Genomic DNA, 14,904 nt, shown 5'->3' on the forward strand with positions numbered 1-14,904 from the left:
GTCTGTTCCCGCCCCCCTGACTTTTCACACTTGCTGTCTGGTCACCCCAGCCCAGTGTCACATGGCCAGGCCCACCCCAGGGCACGTGTGCGTTGTGAAGCCTCGTCCCTTCCGCCCTGTGCAATGTCTGAGCGCAGCGGAACCAGCCTGCGCGCGCACTGTGCTCCTGGCGTAGGGGACGCACTGCCGAGCTCGGAAGTCTATGGGCAAGGCAGGTGGAGGACGGTAGAGGGGTCATGCTATTGACATGCCCTTCTCAGCAGCCAATCAACACCCAGGAGCCCACCCTGTATTCTGAACGTAGCCAACTAAAGCCTACTATTACGCAGAAGGTCCTGAAGGACATCTTCTCCAGCCAATCATGTTCCAGAACTAGAAAACAGCGACCCGGATTTGCTGTTCAACGGCCAATCAGCGTGGAGCTGAGAAAGATTGCATTTCCCCAGCCAATCAGTTTTTCAGGGTCGCCCTCCGCCACCTCAGCCAATCAGCTCCCCGGCAGCGCGACTGACTCCGGTAGTGTCTGCGTCACCTCCGCCGCCGGGAAGGTGAATTGGGGAAGCTGGGGGCAGGGCTTTGCCGCCGGGCCCGGCGTGCAGGGTGACTGCGCCGGCCGCGTGCGGGGCGGGGGGCACCGCGGGTAGTGCAGGGCTGGCACAGGGGGAGGGGCAGCGCTTAGCCCGGGGGCAGGACTGGGGGGAGCGCGGGGGCACAGGGGGAGGGGCAGCGCTTAGCCCGGGGGCAGGGCTGGCAGGGACGGGGGGAGTGCGGAGCGCAGGGCTGGCAGGGGGGGAGGGGAGCGTGGAGCATCGGGGCAGGGCTGGCACAGGGGGAGGGGCAGCGCTTAGCACGGGGGGAGCACGGGGGGAGGGGCAGCGCTTAGCACCGGGGCAAGACTGGGGGGGAGGGGTAGCGCTTAGCACGGGGGCAGGGCTGGCAGGGGTGGGGGGAGTGCGGGGCGCAGGGCTGGCACGGGACGGAGCGCGGGGGCACGGGGAGGAGGGGAGCCTGGAGTACCGGGGCAGGGCTGGCACGGGAGGGAAAGGGCTGCGATGGTAGGGGCCCTGGATAAGAGGGAGGAGCACTGGGAGGCTGGCATGGCACAGATGGGGTGGCAGGACATGGAGAAGGAGCACTTGTGGGTAGGGGTGGCATGGGGGGGGCATTGGCTGAGCTGTGGGAAGCAGCAGTGGAATTGCTGGGATCGGAGAGCTGTTCCAAAGCATAATATCCAGGAACGCTCCTTCTCTGCTCTCCTTTACTCCATGGCATGGGCTGATCCAAAATGCCTTTTCCCTTCATTATACAGATGGCGCAGAGGCTCGCACTGAGGAGGTTTCTATCCATCTCCCCCCAAAAGCTCTCTGTGCTGCCTCTGTCTATCCTCTCCAAGGTGTCGGCAGTACCATGCTACCCTAGATCACTTGTTCCTCTTACCCCGATCACTGTGCCTGCTTCCATTAGGACGTTTTCTACCACACCTGTCTACAGGGCCACCTTTAACATCCAGGATGGGTCTGACTTCCAGGACAGAGTTGTGAACAGCCAGAAGCCAGTGGTGGTAGATTTTCATGCACAGTGAGTATTGCAGAGGTGGGCAAACTATGGCCTATGGGACCATCCTGACCAGCCTCCGAGCTCCTAGCCCAGGAGACTAGCCCCCAGCCCCTTCCCCGCAGCTTCAGCTCACTTGCTCCGTTGCCGGGTGTGATGCTCTAGGCGGTGGGGCTGTGAGTTCCTGGGGCAGCACAGCTGCAGAGCCCAGCCCGAGCTGTGTGGTGGCAGTGGCGTGGTGGCAGCAGTGTGGCCCGGCTCCAGTGCCACCAGCCACCGGTGCCCCAGGCAGCATGGTAAGGGAGCACGGAGCAGGGGGGATTGGATAGAGGGCAGGGGAGTTCGGGGTGGTGGTCAGGTGGCAGAGATGTGGATAGTGGTCGGGGGGTGGAATGGGGATGAATGGAGGCGGGGTCCCTGGGAGGGGTGCAGTCAGGAAGGAGGGGGAGTTGGATGGGGCAGCAGGGGGCAGTCAGGGGCAGGGGTTCCAGGCGCAGTCAAGGGATAGGGAGAAGGGGTGGTGGGATGGAGCAAGGGTCCCGGGGGGGGTGGGGCATCAGGAATGAGAGGAGGGGTTGGATGGGCAGCAGGGGTCCTGGGGCGGTCAGGGGACAGGGAGCGGAGGCTGGGGGTGGATGGAGCGGGGGTTCGGGGAGGGGGGAGCTGTCAGGGAACAGGGAGAGTTGGATGGGGCAGGAGTCCTGGGGGGGGGGGGGGCAGATAGGAGGTGGGGGCCAGGCCACGACCCCCTACCCTAACCAACCCTCCATAAAATTTACAGAACCCATTGCAGCCTTCAGGCCAAAAAGTTTTTCCGCCCCTGAAGTTTTGGGTGTGAAGCAGTGAGTGCCTCTTGAGGGCCCTCCTTTCTCTCTCGCTCACTCTTGTATCCTACAAGTAACATTCTTCACTATTTAGCCTCTACCACCATGGCTTTGGGCAAGTTACTTACCTTCCCTTTGCCTCGGTAAATAGGGATAAGAGTGCCTTCCTATCTTTCTGAAGTACTTTGTGATCTATGTAGGAAGAGACCTGGCCTCATATAGCACTACACTTAGTCAAGTTTGTTGTTATAGCTATACCGGCAAACCCTCCTAGTGGAGAGACAGCTTCTGCCTCCACAAAAGAACTTTTGTCAGTATAGTTCCTACAACAGAATAAGCCATGCCAGCAAAAGGTTACTGTGTGCCTCTCATTTTCCGCCCCCACCCCATCCCACCCCCAGCTCTCTGTTCCCATTTCCTTACATGGCATACACTCTGTGTGGCCCCTTTTCTCCATTTTCCCCCATTATCCTCTTCACCCATTCCAAAGCATTTTCCAGCCTCCCTCTCAGCAGGGATTTTGTGTGCCCACCATCACTCTCTCATCTATCCTGCAGTATCCCATTCTCCCACCATGGCAGGAATTCTGTGTGCACCCTCATTACCCCGTGCCCCCTATTCCCACCTTTCCTCCCAAACTAGGGGTTCTCTGTGTCTCCCTTTCTCCCTCTCCACATACCAGGGTTCCCCATTCTCCTCTTCCACCATGCCAGAGGCTGTGTGCACAGCCCTATTTCCTTCACCGTTATTTTTCTTTCTGGGAGATAAGTCATTCAGGATGTCAATGTGTTAAATTCTATTGGGAGAATGAGCAGAGATGAGGCAGGGTATGTTATGTTGGAAGACATTAATGGCTACCACCAATCAGTTCTTTTGAGCTGTAGACAATTGCAGAAGTGGTTGTGACTGGGCTAAAGAGCTGGCAGGGCTTCATGTGTCCCTTACATTGCCCCTTCTGGTTTTCTGATTTATTCATTTTTTTGACCGCCAAATCAATAGGGTTCTAGCCATTGATGTTTAGAACGTACCCTGGAGTTTTGGAATTGATCGAATGCAGCATTCAGAAGCTATTGCATGACACAGAGAACTAAACTTTGTCTACACCTAAAAGTTATATCAGCATAACTGCATTACTCTTGGGGGAGTGGAAAAACCACACCCCTGACTGACACACATAAGCCGATAAAACCTCCAGTGTAAAGGCAGCTACATTGATGGAAAAGTGTTTCTGTTGACATAGCTAATGTCGCGCAGGGATGTTGTTATCCTGCACCACCAGAAAATCTTCTGTCATGTATGCTGCCTCTGCACTAGGGGACTGGCATTGGCTCTGTAGTGCAGACATAGCTAAATACTCTTGAGTTTATTGTAAGGTTTTATCAAGTTTGGTCAACAATACAGAATGCTACCAAAACCTGTATACAAAATGTAATGCTTATGGTATTTCACGAAGATGTTAACATAGATTGTGTAATTGTCATGGATCCATACGATCTGTGCTGTGCCCCAGCTTTAAACGATCCCTTGCAGCCAGAGATGACATATACCTACTGGGGGGGGGCAGAAGAGGAGAGGAGGAGACACCATTTAAAAGTTTGGCCGCCCCCAGAACAGCTTGAGTCATGGCACCCCGCCAGGCATGTCTCTCGCCCTCCCCCTGTGCTTACCCTCAGCCTCCCCTCAGGGAAAGCAGCAGCCCCTCCCTGCAGCTCCCAGCTGTTGCTCCTGCCTCTCTCCACAGGACTCAGCTCACTGGCTCCCCCAGCAGTTGCCAGGCAGGGAGGGGGTCTAGCCATCCCATGTGACGGAGCAGGGCTGGCAAACATTGGCAGAAATATGGGGAGGCACGTGACCCTGCATTGTGCACACACACACACACAGGAACCTTGTTAGTGTGCCAGATCTCTAAGGGGGCCCATTCTTCTTTAAAGGTAGGCCACACGGCTTCAGCGTCTCCAAAACTGAGTGTCTGGGCTCTTGAGCTCTACTCAGCACATCCAACTTAGATAACTCCTTATCAGAGACATTTCCTGTCTTTCAGGACCAGCACACCTCAGCAAGTATTTGCTGTGACACCAAACAGAGTAGGGTTTATTAGTCAACTGTAACATAGCACTGGAAAGTCCTTAAGTTAGCCTAGAGACTTAAAGGTTAAGACATCATCCATACTGGCCAAGCCAGTGCAATCAGCCAGCAAAGCCGCCATGGAATCTGTTTCCACTCTCTGCCCCGGACAGTTAGGTGACCCAACACCTCACATCTCCTGCTCTACACCTAGGAGGTGGCAATCCCTAGTCAAGCAAGTCACTGCCATGCATGTCATTCCTAAGAATATTACAGAAGATTCCCACATCATCACAGTAAAAGAATGAACAAGCATAACAACCCTGGTCTTAGTAAGCCTTTTATTTACTTAATATTATTTTGGCTTCCATCTTTTCCAGCCCACAGTCTGACAGTGACAAACACCAGAATCTATTTTATTGCTACGTTTTACTGCCCTACAATTCAGCTCACTCCCATTGTGGCTCATGAGGTTCTCTCCTTACTGTGTCATAAGGATACTTGCTAGCATTAAATATGCTGCACAAACTTGTTATGTTTTCTTTATTGACATTTAGGTCCAAACAGACAACTAGAACAAATTGCTGCATGAAAGCTGTGTATTACAAGTGATCGGTGTCCTCCAAATTAATCTCCATGCAATTTTTAAATTATTCCTAAATACTCCTCTTGTTACCTTCATGTTTTCTTTAGCAGCTACTAGTTCCCGGGTGACCAGAAGTAGTTGTTGAGAAGTTCATAGTATCATCTATAATCAAATTAGATAATGTCTATCCCATTTTTTTCTGAATGCTGATTACACTGGGGAAAGATTTTCACCAGTAGCAATGAGTTGTTAGCAAAAGCCTTTGCCAATACTATCAGCAGTTGGCATTGATAAAGATTTTGCCATTGACTAGCTCAGTGGTTTGAGCATTGGCCTGCTAAACCCAGGGTTGTGAGTTCAATTCTTGAGGGGGTCACTTAGGGATCTGGGCAAAAATCAGTACTTGGTCATGCTAGTGAAGGCAGGGGGCTGGACTTGATGACCTTTCAAGGTCCCTTCCAGTTCTAGGAGATGTATATAATTGGAGATATACCTATTATATATAACAATGAAAATATTCCAAGATTTTATCTGCTAATTTATAGTAATCGTAATCTTCTGTCTCATTTGTGTTTGGTGGCACTAAGTGGAGCACAGGGAGCAAAACCAGCTGTGGTTTCAATATAAAACATCACGTAAGGGTTTGGGAATTATTATTTTCTTTGTAGGGGTAGGTGGGATTGAGATCAATGTAAGTGGAGCAATATTCCTCCAAGTGCAGTTAGAGGAAGAACTCAGCACTTTGACTAGCACCAATGCCTTCCATTCAGACTCTTGCTGATACCAGAGTTTGGTACAGGTAGTGTCTGTTGTTGGTTTCTTTTTTTTAAATAGATACAGCTTCTCAGTGACAGTGATTTTGCTGTGGAACAGAGCCCTTAGGTAAACACAGCAATCACTTTAGAGACTGAGGTGTTTCACAAGTAATGGGCTAACACTGAATAGTACCTCTTCCCACCCTCCCCTGATATAATAATGCCTTTCTTATGGAAGCCTCTCTAAACTGTGTTGCAGTCCAGACTTGGTCTATGCATAAAAGTTATGTTGGCATAGCTGAGTTGGTCAGGGGTATCAAAAACCCACACCCCTGACTGGCACTGCTTTGCTGACAAAATCCCCAGTGTAGATGCAGCTATGTCAGCAGAAGCACGCATTTTGTTGGCATAGCTGATGTCATTCAGGGATGTGATGTTCCTGCACCGGGAGAAAAACTCCTTGTCTGAGGCCTGGTTTACACCTGAAACTTAGGTTGACCCAGCTACATCATTCAGGGCTGTGAAAACTGTCACCCCTGTGCAGCATAGTTAACCCTAACCCCCACTGTAAGACATAGCTAGTTTGATGGAAGAATTCATCCATCGACCTAGCTACTGCCTCTGAAAGATGGATTATCTGCGTTGACAGAAAACTCCCTTCTGTCCATATTGGAAGCATCTATGTTGCAGCAGCAACACTGTACCTGTGCCGCTGTAGTATAGACATACCCTCAGTGTAGGCTGCTTCTACAGTATGGGCCTATGCCAGCATAGGCTCCATAGTGTAGACAGTCTCAAACTCTGTTACTTTTTGAGTGTGAATCTGAGTCTAACAATTGCAAAAGTGGTTGGTTAATGTTCACCCTTGGTGTTTAAATTGTGGTAATTTCCCATAGTGTAAAGGTCAAGGTAGGGAGGAGGGGTTAAGTGGTGATCAGGTTGCCTGTGAAATACCATGAATACCAAACTGGCTGCCCGGCAGTTCCTTGTGTAATGCCTGCTCTTTTTCTTCCCTGTGAGGTGGTGCGGCCCCTGCAAGATCTTGGGCCCCAGGTTAGAGAAGATGGTGGCCAAGCAGCATGGGAAGGTACTGATGGCAAAAGTGGACATTGATGATCACACAGACCTGGCCATTGAATATGAGGTATGGGCCAAGAGCAGGACGACTTAATTTCAGCAGTGGCTAGGAGGGGGCATGAGGATATCTTTATATTAATGAAAGGCTTGTCAGTAGGGCTCTCTCTTAATCGCAGTTACCTCACGCAATTAACTCAAAAGAATTAATCGTAATTAAAAACATTAATCACAGGTATAATCGCACTGTTAATAGAATACCAATTGAAATTTATTAAATGTTTTGGATGTTTTTCTACATTTTCATATCTATTGTAGTCTGTGTTGTAATTGAAATCATAGTGTATATTATTTTTTATTACCAATATTTGCACTGTAAAAATATGAGTATTTTTCAATTCACCTCATACAGTTATTGTAGTGCAATCTCTTTGTTGTGAAAGTGCAACTTTACAAATGTAGATTTTTTTTTTGTTATATAACTGCACTAAAAAAGAAAAAATGTAAAACTTCACAGCCTACAAGTCCACTCAGTTCTACTTCCTGTTCAGCCAGTCACTGAGACAAACGTTTGTAGCCAGCATTGCAAGGTATTTACGTGCCAGATGTGCGAAACATTCATATTCCCCTTCATGCTTCGGCCATCATTCCAGAGGACATGCTTCCATGTTGATGCTGCTCATTTAAAAAAATAATGTATTAAATTTGTGACTGAACTCCTTGGGGGAGAATTGTATGTCCCTTGCTATGTTTTACTGGCATTCTGCCATATATTACATATTCTAGCAGTCTCGAATGGTGACCCAGTACATGTTGTTCATTTTAAGAACACTTTCACCGCAGATTTGACAAAACACAAAGATGGTACCAATGCAAGATTTCTAAAGATAGTTACAGCACTCGACCCAAGGTTTAAGAGTCTGAAGTGCCTTCCAAATCTGAGAGGGACGAGGTGTGGAGCATGTTTTCAGAAATCTTAAAAGAGCTACATTCTGATGTGGAAACTACAGAACCTGAATCACCAAAAAAGAAAACCAACCTTCTGCTGGTGGCATCTGACTCAGATAATGAAAATGAGCATGTGTCGGTCTGCTCTGCTTTGGATTGTTATCGAGCAGAACCCATCGTAAGCATGGACGAGTGTCCCCTGGAATTGGTGGTTGAAGCATTAAGGGACATTAGGGAGGGAAGGATAGCTCAGTGGTTTGAGCATTGGCCTGCTAAACCCAGAGTTGTGAGTTCAATCCTTGAGGAGGCGACTTAGGGATCTGGGCTAACTCAGTACTTGATCCTGCTAGTGAAGGCAGGGGGCTGGACTCAATGACCTTTCAGAGTTCCTTCCAGTTCTATGAGATAGGTGTATCTCCATATATTATATTTTATTATTATTATACATTTGAAGCTTTAGCGCATCTGGCACATAAATATCTTGAGACACCAGCTACAACACTCCCATGAGAACGCCTGTTCTCACTTTCAGGTGATATTGTAAACAAGAGGTAGGCAGCATTCTCTCCTGCAAATGTAAACAAACTTGTCTGAGCGATTGGCTGAACAAGAAGTAGGACTGAGTGGATCTGCAGGCTCTACAATTTTACATTGCATTCAAAAATAACAGGTTTTTTGTATATAATTCTACAGCTGTAAGTTCAACTTTCATGATAAAGAATGTGCTACAGTACTTGTATAAGGTGAATTGAAAAATACAGTTTCTTTTATTTTTGTTCAATGCAAATACTTGTAATCAAAAATAAATACGAAGTGAGCACTGTACACTTTGTATTCTATGTTGTAGGGACCGGGTGTCTTCCCTTCCCAGTACCTAGTGGACAAAAAGAACACTGCTGCTGTGTTCTACAATAAGACCCTGCAGCAAAAGGGTTAATATTCACTCTCCCATTGGAGAGGAGAGCTGTGCTCCTTCCCCTTAGGGATTAACGCAGGGAGGGGCAAACTTTTTGGCCTGATGGTTTCGTAAATTGTATGGAGAGCCGGTTAGGGTACGGGGGTCGTGGCCCGGCCCCCACCTCCTATCTGTCCACCCCCCAGAACTCCTCCTTCATCCAACCATCACCCCGCCCCTTCTCTGATGACCCCTGGGAGAGGTTGTGATTGCTTAAATGGTACAATGAAGTATTTGAAGCCAAGAGATGTACACCAAGCTCTGGATAAGGATTGTTCTGTCCACAGATAAGAGATTAGGGATCACATAGCTTAATCATTATTGTTCCAAGCCTTGCTATAGTACAGGGGTAGGCAACCTATGGCACACATGCCGAAAGTGGCACGCGAGCTGATTTTCAGTGGCACTCACAGTGCCTGTGTCCTGGCCACCAGTCCAGGGGGGCTCTGCATTTTATTTTAATTTTAAAAGAAGCTTCTTAAACATTTTAAGAACCTTATTTAGTTTACATACAACAATAGTTTAGTTATATATTATAGACTTATTGAAAGAGACCTTCTAAAAACGTTAATATGCATTACTGGCACACAAAACTTTAAATTAGAGTGAATAAATGAAGACTCTGCACACCACTTCTGGAAGGCTGCCGACCCCTTCTATAGTAACTGATTGCAGCAGAAGTGCTACTATAGCAGAGCAGTCCCTGGCAACTGGAAAACCAGCACACCTCTACCCCATTATAACGCCACCCGATATAACGTGAATTTGGATATAATGCGGTAAAGCAGAGCTCCGGGAGGGGGCGGGCTGCATGCTCTGGCGTATCAAAGCAAGTTCGATATAATGCGGTTTAACCTATAATGCGGTAAGATTTTTTTGGCTCCTGAGGACAGCGTTACATCGGGGTAAAGGTGTATTTAAAGGCACTAGGAAAAAGGCTGAAAATTACAGCCCTGTAAGTGTTATTCCTTTAAGGGAAGTTTGAGGGATGAGAATTGTTCAGTTTAATGGGGATTTGGCCCAGGGAAATCCTGTCAAACAAACTGGATAACTGAAATGATCATTTTAGATTCGCAAATAATGCTGTCGGGGAGGATGTAAGCAGTATTCACGATGCAGTCAAGGGCTGGATTATAGGGCCTCTTCCTGAGCCTTAAATGTAGACACAGGCAAACTCTGTTAAATTCCAATTCTCCAGAAAGTGCTGGGGATCCTGGATCCCTGGTGCACCTGCACCCTGTTCTGTCCAGATGATAGACCTCTACTTTTGTTAGTGCTTCAGACTCCTCGCTGGGCAGCAGTGGGACCATGGTGAAATGGAAATGCTACAGGGAGCTTTGTTCTGATCCTCACAGTTTCTGGCTTGCTTTTTGAGGAGGACATTCGGTTCCTGGTTTGTGTTGTCCTGAGCTCAGGGTTAGAGTAGCTTTGCTTTGCTTTGCTCCTCCCTCTGAAGAGTTGCTAGCCAAGGCAGCGAGAGTGCAAAAGCTGGAGGGGATGGCCAGAGTGGCTCCATGCTGTTGTAGGTCTGCACAAAAGAAGAGGAGGGTATGGTGTTCAGAGTAGGGGGGTCAGAAATCCACCTACACTGGAGCAGGAAATCTGAACCACCCTGCTAGCAGCATCCTCTTCTAGCAAAAGGAACCAAGGGCCCTTCCACCTGGGATCCAGGACTCTCAGATTGCTCTCTGCTTGTGTCCTGGGATTTTCAAGGCCCTTTTCTCACCCCTACAATTCCCCTGCTAGCTGCCAGGAAACCAGCTTCCTCCCACATTTCTCCCTCCCCTCTACATGCAGACCCTGGCCGTCTGCCCAGACTGAGATTGCACAACTTCCTCTATGCGGTAGATTCTTTTGGGGGTGGGGGATGGCGAGAGACCCCCTCAGAGAGCTTTGGAATGCCTGAGCATTCCTTCGCATGGGTCTCTGCCTGCCCTTGGCTCCAGGCTGTCCCAGCAGAGCACAAGTCCCGGAAGCATTTCCTGCTGCTAGAAACCTTGCAGATCCAGTTCTGCACAAGACAAGAATCTGTTCTCTTAAGATTCTCAGTCCCTTCTCATCCAACACCCACTTTTCAGGAGGTCTCAGAACATGGCTTCTCCCCCCACTGTCACTTCACTTCTTAGCCACAAGAGCAAAGAGAGAGGAGTACTTTGGCTTTGATCTGCTCTGTGTGGGATTCTCTCTCACTTTCAGTTGCATTGGCTTGTTACCAGCATGCATTGTAATCCTATCTGGGAAAGCGCAGTCCCTTCTCCCACGCTGCTGCTGGTCAGTGCATAGACTGGCTGGTGTGGTAGTTTTGGAAAGATAGCAGAGGGATTCCTTTGGCTGGAGACATCTCAGCAGTAATAGCTCCTGTCTGGAGTTCCCTGCATTGTTCCTAAACTTACTGGGGAAATCCTTACCTCTTCTCTGGCCTCTCTATCCTGCAGAAAAGTACTGGAGTGGTGTCAATGGGCCCTAACAGGCCTGGTTCTGTCTGCAGGAGATTCCTCTGGTGCAGGCAGTGCAGAACCTGAGGACTTCCTGACAAGCCCTGGCATAGGGGCTGCCCAGAGGACGTCCTGGGATGCTATTGTAAGTTAGACAGTCCCATAGGACTTTTTAAGCTATGCTGGGGGCCACTCCGCCCCCCGGAGCAGTTCAGCATCTGGAAGCACAGAGTAGTTGAAAGCCACTATAGCTGTCCCCTCCCTCCCTGTGTGCACGCATGTGTGTGAGAGGAGATGGAGGGCTCAGCCACAGGTGCACGTGAGTTTCATGCTGGCCCACGCACAAAGGCTTGTAACTCAGCATTAAGTTAACTGCTCCTCAGCTCTGGAAGCGGCTGCTGTTCCTCACTTGGACCAGTGCTTGCTTTCATCATGTGACCTTTAAAGCGGATGGTTAGTTACCCAAACTCATCTATAAAATAGCCTCACATGTAACTCCACTTGCTGTTTAATCTACATGAGAAACATGAGGAAGGATCCCTGAAAAATAACAACCACGTTGCCTCAGGAGGGCATAATTAAGGTGAGCTGAGTGCTTCCCCGTTATATCCGTTCTTCCTAAAAAGAGAGAAATTCACACACAGGCGCATTATCTGCACCCTATGTGCAGTGAGCAGCTTTCCAGGGCTACACTGCACTTCTGCAACTGGTCACTAGGGGTTGCTAAAGAACACAGATTAAACAGGCATTGGGCAAGTGGCAGGAGGAGCCCCAGTGCCTGAATTATCTAAAACTGGTCTGTATAAAGCCCTGGAGGATATACGTAGGGAACTGTTCTGGATGGGCGAGGGGGAGGGACAGGGTGAACAAAATATCTTTCAAGTCAAACTGCTGGTGAGAAAGGAGCCAGATCTCTAAGAGATTTCCTGTGGGGAGGATTTGTGTGGGTGGTAGATCCCTGATGGCAGCAAGAGTGCAGCTAGGAATGTACAGGCTAAGTGGATGCATTCCCAGGATGCATTCCTACAAGATAAGGATGGGACACATTCCAGGAGATAAGCTCTATACAGATAAGGGCCATGAAGTAGCAGGAGGCATGTGCCTGGCTGTTCTAAAATGCTACCAAATTCTTTTCCTTGCCATTCCATGCTGGTCTGAGCCACCTTATGCCTTCCTCTAAAGATGGCCACAAGGTTTCTTCATCCGCGCCCCCCCCCCCCCCCCCGACCGAGTCTCCAGGGAGTTTGCTGAGTGCCATCCTTTGCACTGTTACTTCCTTAGTTTTGAACAAAGCTTGTGGGGGATCGTCTGAGCGAGTAACACCCAAAGCACTGTAGCTGGCTGCCAGCTCAGTTTGAGGGCTTTCCTTCTCCTGCCTAATCATCCCGGCTCGGCAGGTGGTGGTCTCTGACCATGCTGTCAGTGAAGCCATGAGCTGTGAGAGCAGGGAGAAGGAAAGAGATGGTTTGGGGGGGGAGGGGGCACAGTCTAGAGCTAATACAAGAATATTTTTCCAAGAGTGGAGGAGGACAGGGAATCCTTTCCTACCTGGGGAAAGGTGCAGTTCCACTCTGATCCACATTGAATTGTGGGGAACAACTACCCCCTGTAAAATATCTTTTAAAAGTGCCCTATAAAATATTCCTAAACCATTAGGTTTGCTCCCTCCTGCACTGCCTTGTGATGAGATAAAAGGAGGGGGGGGAGAGGTTACTATTTTTATTTGGGGGGAAAAATGGGTATTTTGTTTGCATTTTTAATCTTGGGCCTTGTCTAAACTACAAAAGCTGCATGGATTGATTTTTAGGGCATAGATAAGGATCAAAAAACATGAGCAGCATCAATGCCTTCCATGATTTTGCTGGAGGATGTCTCGGACAGTGTTCGTTGTTAGCTCTTACACCTTAATTAAAGGGCTGAGCCGGTTCTCCAGCTGCCCTGGGGTCTCTTCTTTCTGAGCCTCCTCCCCAACATGCTATAAAAACTCCAGGGCCCACCTGTGCCACAACACCTGTTCTCTACATATAAAAACCAGGGCTGGCATTGGGGGTAGCCAGCAGGGCCCCACGCTACAGAGGGCCCCACAAAGCTAAACTGCTCAGGCATCTGCTTCAGCCCCAAGTGGGAGACTCAGGGCCCTGGGCTTCAGCCCTGCACATCAGGGTTTAGGCTTTCTGCCCTGGGTCCAGTGAGTCTAATATTGGTTTGGCTTGGTGGACCCCCTGAAACCTGTTCACAGCCCCCCCAGGTGGCCCTGGACCCCTGATTGAGAACCACTGTTCTAGACCAGAGAGGCCCTGAATTTCTAATGTCAAAAGCAAGCAGGAAAAATAAAACCCTGAATACTTTTCAGGATTTTATTAATTAAACAGAAGGGCCCAAGCCTTTTCCTTTTTTGCTTTGCAGGTCATCCTTCAAAGCCATTGTGCAGCTGGGCTCCTCCCAGCATAGCTTATTGCAGGGGTCGGCAACTTTTCAGAAGTGGTATGCAGAGTCTTCATTTATTCACTCTCTAATTTAAGGCTTCACATGCCAGTAATACATTTTAATGTCTTTAGATGGTCTCTTTCTATGTCTATAACATATAACTAAACTATTGTTGTATGTAAAGTAAATAAGGTATTTCAAATGTTTAAGAAGCTTCTTTTAAAATTAAAATGCAGAGCCCCCCGGACCAGTGGCCAGGACCCGGGCAGTGAGAGTGGCACTGAAAATCAGCTTGTGTGCTGCCTTTGGCACATGTGCCATAGGTTGCCTACCCCTGGCTGATCGTGTCTGTTTGCGCGCTCTCTGCCTTCCAGGTCTCAGCTGTGCCGACTGTGCTGGCTATGAAGAACGGAGATGTTGTGGATAAGTTTGTGGGGATAAAGGATGAGGATCAGCTGGAGGCCTTCCTTAAGAAACTTATTGGAGCCTGAACAAGAGAAACCTGCACCCAGGCCTCTGGATTTGGTCATGTTGCATGCTCTCTTACCAGGGGAGGCGTGAAGCAAAACTGAACTGCCTTGTAGAACCTGTCCCCTTTTTGTGTGTGGGTATGGCCCACCTTCTCCTCCTGGGCAGCAGTAGTCCTGAGCAATTCTGAGGGATGGTGAGAAGTAAGGCCGCTCATCCTCAAAGTGGGTGGGAGAAGCTGGAAATGGGCTTCCATCTGTCTGCAAAGAACTGGCAGTGGGGAAAGCAGGACGGCTGCTGAATTAGAGGTGTGTTTATCAGTGTCTGTCCTGTCCAGACTAAGAGCAGTGGGTGCAGGATGTGGACACGTATTTGCTCTGGGTGAGTTTTTGTTAAAATCGGGGATTGCTCTGCTTCATCCATGATACTTGCATCCTTGTCCTCGTGTTGCTGGGACAAATATGAATCCTCCGTGGCTCCCTTGAGCCTATGCCACACTCTCTCCTGCTGCTGATTTATGAAGAGAAACATTTTTGGGAGGTGGGGTTTGTATGTCTGTAATAAAGAGAACTTTATTAATCATGTCTGTGTAGTTCTGTAGAAAAACCCAATCTCTGAAATCGTGGGGCAACTCGCACCTGCCCACCAAGGAGGAAGGAATAGTAAGGGGTGCTGCTACTGTGATAGCTGTGCATAGATAAGAGGGCTTCTCAGGTGGAAACAGGGGCAGGATGGGATTTAAGAATGTTGGGAGAGTCTCATCAGTATTAAAACTTAATGCACTTGTTTGTTTTAATACCATTATTTCTATGCA

At 48.8% G+C, this 14,904-nt stretch overlaps 1 protein-coding gene across 2 annotated transcripts; it reads left to right on the top strand.

Moving 5' to 3' along the window:
* Positions 1 to 221: 221 nt before the first annotated feature.
* TXN2 (thioredoxin 2) lies at positions 222 to 14,672 on the top strand. Of its 2 annotated transcripts, none has more exons than XM_050927173.1 (4): positions 222 to 548; positions 1,310 to 1,578; positions 6,804 to 6,927; positions 13,997 to 14,672. In XM_050927173.1, exons 1-4 carry the CDS (start codon positions 237 to 239, stop codon positions 14,111 to 14,113), a joined length of 822 nt encoding a protein of 273 aa, XP_050783130.1. In that variant the 5' UTR covers positions 222 to 236; the 3' UTR covers positions 14,114 to 14,672. The 2 variants fall into 2 exon arrangements, with proteins under 2 accessions (XP_050783130.1, XP_050783140.1); XM_050927183.1 differs by having other exon boundaries at positions 539 to 600.
* The last annotated feature ends 232 nt before the right edge of the window (positions 14,673 to 14,904 follow it).

Source organism: Gopherus flavomarginatus, chromosome 1 (genome assembly GCF_025201925.1).
Source record: "Gopherus flavomarginatus isolate rGopFla2 chromosome 1, rGopFla2.mat.asm, whole genome shotgun sequence".
Lineage (NCBI taxonomy): Eukaryota > Metazoa > Chordata > Testudines > Testudinidae > Gopherus > Gopherus flavomarginatus.

What these genes read in the sequence shown, in the direction of transcription:
- TXN2 (XM_050927173.1), top strand. Translation starts at nt 237, where the DNA reads ATGCTATTGACATGCCCTTCTCAGCAGCCAATCAACACCCAGGAGCCC. An exon ending in TCACCTCCGCCGCCGGGAAG is followed by an intron (nt 549 to 1,309) that starts GTGAATTGGGGA and finishes TTCATTATACAG; the next exon opens with ATGGCGCAGAGGCTCGCACT. An exon ending in ACCTGGCCATTGAATATGAG is followed by an intron (nt 6,928 to 13,996) that starts GTATGGGCCAAG and finishes TCTGCCTTCCAG; the next exon opens with GTCTCAGCTGTGCCGACTGT.